Raw genomic sequence first — 10651 nt, 5'->3', positions numbered from 1 at the left:
AAATTATGAGTTTAAACCTATTCGTTTATAATTTTAATGACTTTTTATACATAAATTTATATTAAGTATTGAAAGTGATGGATTAAGATGAATTCGGTGTTAATATATGTTAGTATCCGCCTATGGTAACTAGTACTATGAAACATGCGCTAAATAGAATAACATTTTCTCATTGTTTTCCCCATTTCCTCTAGCTGACTTACTAGATACATAGCTGGTGAGAAAGCTGCTCAACCACTTCTCCTTAATTAAGGTGTTGCACCAAACCAACTGGTGTCAAGTGCATGTCCTATGAATCTACATGTTAATTTGATATCCTAATTGCATCTTGATAATTTTGACAAACAGATGCAAAATCTTGTAGAAATTAATTAGAATCTCCTACTTTGATGACCTTCTACCATGTGGCTCAATTTATTACTACATACCACTTGACTAGCTAGCTAGATAGCACTAAGATAGGTCATCTATACAACCACATTAAGGTTTTGTTAAGTATAAGAAATGAAAAGCCTGCTAATATACATAATGCAGCATCAGGAAAAGAAGACAATTGTAAAATGATTAAGCACATAAAGATATAGCATATGTTATTGCTCAAAGTGACTTCACTTGAGAGTGAAGAAGTCTTTTGGGTGTTTTGTTTTTCCAAAAGTGGATGCTATATATATATATATATATATATATATATATATATATATATATATATATTGACAACTGACACTCTTCCAAGTAAAGTTAATTTGGCCACTCCTTGTCTTTCTCCCATACCCATGAGAAACATCAAGATGCCCTACTTTGTCTTTATGCTTGCTCAGTCAAGCTTGCTCATCTATCCTAGAAACCTTGTGCAGACAGAACTAGCTTATTAGGTGCGGGTTCGGTCGAACATATTAATTTTATTTAAATATTATATTTATAATTAAAAAATTCATTTATATATATATATATATATATATATATATATATATATATATATATATATATATATATATATATATATATTACAAATTTAATAATTAAGACGAGCTATAATTTTAATAAAAAATTCAAAATTCATAAACTTTAGATTTTGCTCCGCCTATATCTCCCACTACATTAGGAGGAAGGGGAAATGGGTGAATTTTTAGAATTACTATTAATACTGGACAAAAATAATTTCCTCTGGCTACAAAGACTGGGAACTAGCATCCAAAATTCCCTAAATCTAAAGCTTTAACAACTCTTGTATATTTCTCTTCTTCTGTCTTCTCTTTGTTACAAGATTGTCAAGGCTGTATATTTCAGCAACTAATTTCTCTTTTTGTCATAGAGTATAAATCCAAAATTGCAGTTAATTCACAGCTTCATAGATGTTGTCATTAGGTTTAATTTTCTAAACGTAATCTACGGTAGGACTTGAGTTAATTAGCTCCTTTCTACAAAATTTCAGTGGATTATTTATACTAGTCCTGTACATAGGCGAATCTAAGATTTTCAATACATGGGTGTACTACTAAAAGAAAATAAGGAAAAAATGTATTAAGTGAAAATTGATCCCCCTTCCTCTTGGTAAATAATTCAACATTTAATCAAGTTCACCATTCAACCTTCTTGTAGTATGGGTGCCAACAGTTAATATTATACCAATTTTAGAAAATATGTATATAAAATATCTAATTTTGAGGAGAGACCATGGGTTCACGTGCCCCATAATCTCCTCTCTCTATATATCTTCCCTTGCTCCTATGGACTCTTTGGCAACATAACCAGTATTTATATTACCAGTATTTTGGGGAGGATAGTGAATACGCATACCTTACCCCTACCTTATAAAAGTAGAAAGGCTTTTTTCAATAGTACCTATTTAAAATTACGAAGTAAAATTAAAGGCCAAAATGTAAGGCAATTAACTCTTTTGGAATTTCCTAATTGGGTATTGTAATTAATTCTTTCTTTTTCTTCCATGAAGAAATAAATTACATAATTATTTTTTGTTAAATTCTAGCAGAGACAAACAATATTAGGTACTTTCCTTCCCCACCTATGTAAAATTTGGCGAACAGAGCTACATGATATTTGTGCTGATGTAAAATAATAAATATCGGACGAATAATTATAACGTGCATTCAAGCTGATTCGAACATCATAATTTATAATTAAAAAAATAAAAAATTGTCCATCTCGTGATACATCCCTTTTACCTCAAGTCAAAGCAAGAGCTACCTAGCCTTGTCGGTCACAGATGGAGGAGACTTGTTGAGGAGCTTCACTTCCTCGCAAGCAAAAAACAAAGTTAATGTGATATATATAACTTAAGAGTGATTCACTAGTACCAGTAAAGTAAAGCTAATCTTTAGCTTAATTGGTCCACTATATTATGTGAATATGAGATCTGGCTATAGCTAGGTGACACCAGTCCATGATTAATAAAGAATTGGATTATAAGTAAAGTTCATTAATGAGAAGCACGTCAATCCTTTAACAAATATAAAACATATTAACAACTAGCTACTAGTATTTTCTTTGGTGGTTAGGCTTTTGAGATTTCACGCTTGTATCTCTTAGTTTACAGAAGTTAGATAACGTGTTATTTCAGTAGAAATTCTAAAAACACTCAAAAAAGAAAAACTACCTTTATAAATTAAAAGGAAAAAACGGCCCATATAAATTGAAAGAAATAAAGAGCATGACTAAGCGGTTAATGAGGTGAGTAAAACTTATTGAAGTCCATGGTTCAAATTTCAATATATATATATATATATATATATATATCAGTGAGAGATAGCAGATACTCAATAAAATAATCAAGTAACGGCGTAGACTATATATCTGTCTTACATAAGCATATATGTTCGTAGAGAAATGAAAAACGACGGAAAGGGGATGAGAAAATTGCAGAATATTATTTAACTATACGCTGCATATAAACATACGACCTACTTTAAAAAAGAAAAAAACAATTTCCTAATAATAGGTCGCGCTGCTTTAAAAGAGGAAATTTGCACCTTTTTAACTGTGGCCTGCTTTTGCCTCTCTTAGTTTAACAACGGAAAATAAGTACGCAAGTAGAGTAGATACATAAAGATACATATTTTATTTTTTACTTCTTTTCTCTTTTTGTGGTTATAAAAGGGTAATAATCATAAAGGTGCATGTGTTACTTTATACAGATAATAATTGCTCATGTGTTCATAGCAAGTTCTCACCAGCAATGCTTAGGAAATACTCATATATGAAATTAAAAAGAAAATTGAAAATCCCAACTGAAGTTATTACGTGGGACCTTTCCTTACCTGTTCCTTTGGATGGATCATGCAAAACTAAAATTGGTTAGGGTAGAGCACTCTTCCACTACTTCTTTGACTTGATAGATTATTGAAGATTTTTTCTCTTATATATAACCAAGTAAAGAACACCCCCGACTACTTGCTACTTCCCCTTTGGGTGCCAGAATTAAAAATAGTTTCTTTGTACTAGTATAACATATGTTGATGGCTTTTCCTTCATTTCTACCTAGCATGATGGAATTTGTTTAGTAATGAAATATAAAGTTAAATTAACTTAGTACTGTATTAAGAGAATGTCATATACATTACTACTATAACAACGGATCGGAATGTATCGGAAAGTGCAACTTTTCCTTTTTATAAAACAAAATACACTGGACGAAAGCTTGAGATAGCAGAGTCAAAGAGGCCTTGTATTCTAATGCATAACCACTAAAAAGCATACACAGATATCTGCTGCAATTAGCACTGCCCCCGGCTGCATCTAAGGGCTGCTGATGTACATGTTGACACTGAGCGTCATAGCCCACAGTTGCATCCGTGAGTCAGTGAGTGTGTGCGCATCGTCATAACAGGTGTACGTGTCTGCTTACTCATATTATATACTACTCCTATACGCATTATTGAATTTTTTTTAAAAGTATAGATAAGAGTAAATCCACTATCTCATAATAAAAGTATCTACTATATGGTATACCTAAGTGGTCAATGAAATGGGTGTGAACTTTGAATATAAGGGTTTGAAGAGAAAGTTCAAATTCCAAAGGTGACAAAAATAATACTAATAGATGATTTATTTCTACAAGTTTAAGTCTTATTACATGACATGCTCTTTTCTTCTTTTCAATAGAGTATCAGTATTTAATGCCGTCAAGTCAATCAAGTAGTTTATACTTCACTCTCAACACAACCAACTCCTCTAAGTTTAATGATACACTCGAAAGCTTGGTAGGCGCATGCCACAAGGTGTAGAGGTTAAAAACCATCCTTCCATGAAAGAATGCATTTTGATGGTCTTAGTACTCGGCCAGAAGCAAAAACAGCATGTTGGTTAATCAGTCAGAGCTTTAAAAGGCTAAGAGCTTATATCCTTAAAACTTCTGGTACGAATACCTTCACGAAACAAGATTATCCAGTGAAGCTTTGTACAATGTTGGTTAATTTCTTATTACCCATATCAAAGGTCTTCCTTTGTAGAGCTGAGAAATAGACAAAGGAGAGGACAAGGGAACATAAAAAGAGAGGAAATCCGCGACTGTACAAAACAACTAAATTTACGTATATAAGAATTTTTAAAAGGATCTTCATCCCCCTTTTTTGGAAATATGGCTCAATTGGCCATAGTTTAACTTTACAAATAAATTCTAAGAACCTACTGTCAGTCAAAACAGCTTCCCAGGAAACTGGTGTTAAGCAAATCAAATAATGGCTACTGTACAGTTCCAAAAGCATAGCATCCATCAGCTCCTGTAACACCCTTGTAATGTCATTTCTTGAAGAGAGTAAAAATTATCTTCCACCAGCATTATGAATATACAAGGAAAACCGGAACCTGCAAATGAAGCATCACCAGATTGATTCAACCACACAAAACCTGCCTCTGTCTACAGCATGAATGTAAATGTCAAAACATAGCTTAACCCTTAACCATCTCAACTCTTGTATATCCAGGCTCCATCCCCAAAGACTTCTTCAATCATAGTGCAGGTTGGTAACAAATCAACTTCATTTCTGGCACAACAGCTCAAGTACCCAACATCCCATTCTTTGCAACTACATGGCCCAAACACACGATCATGCTCAGTGCCACTGCCCATACCAGTAATATCATTAGCCCAACATTTACCATTGTTGGTCTGCCCTAGTGATGATTCTGAAGTAACCCCGGCTGCAACAGTGGTACAGGAGCCATCTTGGACTTCTTGCTTAACCACTTTATTTGATAGGCCTTGGTCTTGAGGCTGTAAACTAAGTTTATAACTGCTGTTACTATCAAACAGCTCACCAGGACATGATTCCGGCACATCAGTGAAGACCTTCGTGCTACAAACATTTACAGCCTTATAATCTTCCCAGGTAGCATCACCGACATCCTCATGATGTTTATCGAGCTCCTCATGGATCCCATTGCCACTGAGATCATTATGATATGCTGGGGATTCAACCACAGACTCCTCATCTTCATCCGTCATATTAGCTTCCTGATCAGCATCACCAACAATCTCCAGCCACTCATCATTATCACTGTCTATGTTCAGTGGATCAAATCTGTTCTGCTCAGCACGTTTTCGCAAAATAAAAACATTAAAATAATAGCTAACAAGTTCCTTCCTGCTCCGTGAAGGAAACTCAATAGCAAGATGGTTCCAGAAATTCTTGCCCAGTGATGCAGGATTGGACAATACAACCTCATGAAATAATTCCTCTTCCTCTTCACTCCATTTTTCTGCCACTACCTCTCCCATGTCACAAAAACCCAACCTAACAAATGTCTCCTCGCCAAGGTCTAGCTTTAGTTTTTCCCTTGTTTCCATGATGTGCAGCCGAACACATCTTATGGAACCTATATCTTCACATGGACATTCGCCTCCTCTCTCTACAATATTCTCCCCATGATCTGCACATAGCTCCATTGCAGGCATTGTAATGATACTCGTACCAGCAAGTTTATTTTCATCAGCTTGCGATGAAGGACACAGAGTTTCATGTATGCCCTCCACGTACAGTTTATCCTGATTACCAAATGCAACCCATTCGGGTAATTCTGCTTGAAAATCAGGTCCAATAGGGACCATCTTTTGAGGAGGATCACACAATAGAGAAGAATGCATCTCCCCATGATGAGCAGCGGCCCTGAACGGATTATCAAAATAGTAATATTCAGGAGACATCAATATGTGAAAACGCGCCTCAGGCCTGATGTCTTCCTCACTGGTGCAACTGGTGGGCCAGGAAGAGTTAGAAGCAGAGCCATAAATGCCCATCTCAGTTTCTTTCTCAGAAGAAAAAAGAGCTTCAGCCACATTGTGACTATCAGGTTTGCTGTCAGCATTGGTTCTTGAAGAGTTTTCCTCATCACCACCTACCAAAGATATAGAGATACAGATCAATACATCGGAACCCACACTATAAAGAGTATGGAGCTAAAAGATTCACTTAACATCCAAAATCTGCTCCTAAAAAGAGCAAGCCTGTAAAGAGAGATTTGGAGAAAACTGCTCCAACCTTAAAAAAATACTTGGCAAGTCTTACAGGGTACTGTACTACACCAGTGACTGAAAACATTTTAAAATATGGTACGCAAAGCAGCAAAAGCAGTGCAAAGAATATCTCAAACTAACAAAATAATCTCTTGTTACCTGAAGCATAAGCCTTCACAGCCACTGATTCACGAGAAAGTTCCAAAACTGAAACTAACTGACAGCTAGGTTCATGTCTTGGTTGCTTAGATGAAACCTCATACAACTCCTCTTCACCATACGACCTTTTTTGCACCATAATTAGCTACACAAGGAACTAAAAAATATGAGATATTTAAACGTAAACTGGAAGAAGGTCAAAGATTAGCAGAGAGGGGAAATTCCTTCAAGTTCCATGTGTTTAAAAATATGTAACAATACATATGATTTCATAATCACAAAAGACATCCACAAAATAACTTCAAGAAAATAAAGGGATAATAACTATACTTCAGAGACCACAGAATTGCACTAGAACACCACTAAATTCAACAGAAAACCTGAACAATGAGCATTCCAACCCAGTTCTATACAGCACAGAAGGGCATTCTAATTAAATATATAGCTGTATTGTCTAGCTGAAAAGAAGATACTAAAGGTAAACACCACATCAACTCTCAATAAACAGAAAAACCGACATGATGTTGTTAGTCAGAGCATTTGGATATACAGTCACAACTTTGTCAAAAATAAAGAACTGAGCTATGTCAGGCTAAGCCATTCATGATAAAAATAATCCAATCTCATAAGTGACACTGATTAATAGTAATAGTAAGTCGAGCATAGTCAGAGCACCCATCTACTATGAAAGGTTACAAGCACTAAAAGATACTGACCGGAACAGAATAAGAACATCAATTTTTCTTTTAGGACCAGAAATTAGCAGACAAGAAACAGCTTACAGGAAACAGTGACACAAATGTTTGAGCAAGTAGCAAATACAGACAAGACTACACACTGTCACACTGATAACTGATAAGCGCGATAACATATACAACAGCTCATTCTGTTTTCGAGCAAAGAAGGCTGAACAGAATAATACGTAGCTAACTAAGTTTTAAATTAGTGACACGTGGCAGGGGAATAAAACAGTGACGCCCCTTAAATCAGTTTTATCATAGTATGGCCCTAAAGAACGAAAAGCTGGAAAAGAGAGCCATAAGTTTGTCTAATTACATGGAGTAACAAAAATTACTTTTGCACCTTAACGACTGCAAAATAAATAGGGGGAAAGATGGACGGTTCGGGTACCTTGAACGGGAAGCTGGTCTTCGTCAAAACTGAGCTAGCCAATTTTTCAATTTGAGGACAGCAATATAAATACGGGTAAAATTGTAATTTTCTTTTTTTTTGGGGGGGGAAAATCGAGAGGTAAAAGTATGAATTGCAATTTTTTATGAAAACCCTAACTCTAGATCCCCAAGTTCAGATACAACTCTTCAATTAAAAATTAAATTAATTAAATCAATCAAAAATTGGTTCAAAGAATTTAAAATTGAACAAGAAATTCCAAATCCGCAGATTATTTATATCGGAAGAAGATCAACCCTATTTTTCTTTAAAAAACCCAGAGAAATCAATGGAGAAAAAACGAAATTAAGATATAATAACAATTAATTTTACAAAAAGAACTCGGAATTGAACAGATCTATAGAAAAAATAGAGGAGATCTGAAACCCTAAAATCGAAATTTGATTTTCAAAACTGCTATAGCCGAAAAAAGTATAGATGGATAGAGAAGAGAACGAATTAGACAAATGAAAGATTGATTTGAAGGTCGAGAAGAAAAATCGAGGTCGATTTGAGGGGAAGAATAGTAAGGATTGGAATTGGGGGGAATTCGTTGACAATAAAAAGCTGGTAGCGAAATCTGTTATTGGCGCGTCCGGAAATAGTAAAGCGGGTGGTCTAAAAATATTTGCGCCAAATAACCGAGCTAGTTTGGTAACAAGAAAAAAATAACCGAGGCTAGTTTGCATAATAATTAATGGCTGCATTCCCCTGTGATTTTGTTGCCTAATCCTTTTTCCAATATTCATTAGCCTAATTTCTTTAGAAATTAATTAGTCACTCGCGTGGTGCTAAGGGGTAAGAAATTACAACTGTAATTTCACTTGTTCGAACTCCAGTGACTTTATGATTATTTCATTATATTTGTGCAGAAAAAGATATACTCTAGTTCAGTGAATAAAATTTTGTTTGGAAAACATATTGTATACGGTTAAAATCGGACCCACCCGATTTTACTATTTGATCGAGACCGGGAGATTGCATCGAAGGACGGCCTCATAACGGAACAGACTAAATCACGAGGACTAGATACCGAGTTCAGAACCGAGGGAAATAGGAACCTCAGATTAGAGTAACCCTGACTTGAGGGAAATAGGAACCTCAGATTATTTGCTATGTGAAATTCATGTGAGCGGCGTATATGTGAGGTGACGAGTACTTATGCGCCGCCAATTTACCTGTTTTTCCTGTTTCTCCCGTTTTTCTTATATTGTCTCTTTCTTATGCCTAATTGCTACATGTTTAGTCTAATGTCGTTAAATTAATCGTTCTTATCATGCTTACGGATCTTCTGGTGATAATTGAGTATTTATTTTGAAGTCGAGATTGATATTGTGGAATCTAATGTTGAAGTAAAGCTTGTACTTGTTATTCTATCTCCATGTTGTTATTTATTCATTGCATTATGGTAAGGGAGAATGTTAATGCACGAAGGGTGATGCCGTGCCATATTGTGAGTGTTAAAGCACGAAGGGTGATGCCGTGCCATATTGTGAGTGTAAAAGCACGAAAGGTGATGCCGTGCCATATTGTGAGTGTTAATGCACGAAGGGTGATGTCGTGCCATGATATGAGAGTTAATGCATGAAGGGTGATGTCGTGCCGTTTCTATTGATTTTAAGGTGAGGTTGAGAGTAAAAGCACGAAGGGTGATGCCGTGCAATTTGTTTTCCTTTACTGTATTCGTTGTTCCTATTGATTCATAGTACATTGGTTGTTTCAGTCATTATTCTGTTGTAGTTCCTTATCTCGTATTTTCCTCAGCATGTTCCCCCTCCCGATATTACCTGTCTAGCTTTTCATTGCTGTTACTTGTATATACACTGTTAAATTGTACAGGTTGATTTGTAGGTGCCTTGTCTTAGCCTCGTCACTATTTTGTCGAGGTTAGGCTTGACACTTACCAGTACATGGGGTCGGTTATACTGATACTGCACTCTGCACTTTCTGTGTATATTTTGGTACCGGCTCGGATTGATCAAGATTTTAGCTGTTGGACCCACTATCCGGAGACTCAAGGTAGATCTGTCGGCGTTCACAGACCTTGAAGTCCCCGCCTATCTTTTCTGTTTTACTATTTCTTCCATCCAAACAGTTGTATTTCTTTCAGACTATTACTTGTAGTGAATTCTAGAATGCCCGTGAATTGTGACTCCAGATCCGGGTGGTAGTAGTTAATAAAATTTTTATATTATTCCGCACTCACTATATTTCATCTTAGCTAATTGTTGTTATTTTCTGAATGGAATAAGGATTGGTTTAATGATTCTCTAACGTTGGCTTGCCTAGCAAGTGAAATATTAGGCGCCATCACGATCCCGACGGTAGGAATTCCGGGTCGTGACACATCATTAGCATCTTCCTTAGCAGAAAACAATGGAGACATGGAAGATCCACAAGGGATAGCCCAAGCCTACCATGCCTATTTAGAGGAAGAATAGCACCTTGCCCCTTTACAAAAGGACAAATGACTCTTCTTCAACCGACAAAGACAAAACAACTTTTCAAAAAAGCAAACGACTCTTCGGAAAAGAAAGAGTTACTTGATAATGACAAGCACAAAAGGACAAGAATAGTACATGCTCCTTCAACAAAGTAGAAGACGACCCTTTCTCTCCCCTTTAACTTAACAACTTTTCGAAGTCTATAAAAGGCTTTCAAATTGTAATCAATAGACATCAGAAAATTTTCCAAGATTTTCTTTCTATCCTTTCTCTCCCCTCTCTATAAAATGTTTGCCTATGTTTGAATAAAACTCTTATCTTGTAAGTATTTCTGACTTATGCTTTAAATTCCGCATTTATTTTATAATCTTGATTATCAAATCTATGATCCTTTATAAAGCTCTTATCT

At 35.6% G+C, this 10651-nt stretch overlaps 1 protein-coding gene across 1 annotated transcript; it reads right to left on the bottom strand.

The window, feature by feature from the left end:
* Positions 1 to 4525: 4525 nt before the first annotated feature.
* LOC104114899 (uncharacterized) lies at positions 4526 to 8326 on the bottom strand. The gene is made up of 3 exons (XM_009625446.4): positions 7760 to 8326; positions 6629 to 6773; positions 4526 to 6351 (listed from the first exon to the last, which is right to left on the bottom strand). Exons 2-3 carry the CDS (start codon positions 6765 to 6767, stop codon positions 4922 to 4924), a joined length of 1569 nt encoding a protein of 522 aa, XP_009623741.1. The 5' UTR covers positions 6768 to 6773; positions 7760 to 8326; the 3' UTR covers positions 4526 to 4921.
* Positions 8327 to 10651: the final 2325 nt, after the last annotated feature.

Source organism: Nicotiana tomentosiformis, chromosome 3 (assembly GCF_000390325.3).
Source record: "Nicotiana tomentosiformis chromosome 3, ASM39032v3, whole genome shotgun sequence".
NCBI lineage: Eukaryota > Viridiplantae > Streptophyta > Magnoliopsida > Solanales > Solanaceae > Nicotiana > Nicotiana tomentosiformis.
The sequence above is the reverse complement of the archived record's forward strand: the minus strand, read 5'-3'. Positions and strand labels throughout refer to the sequence as shown.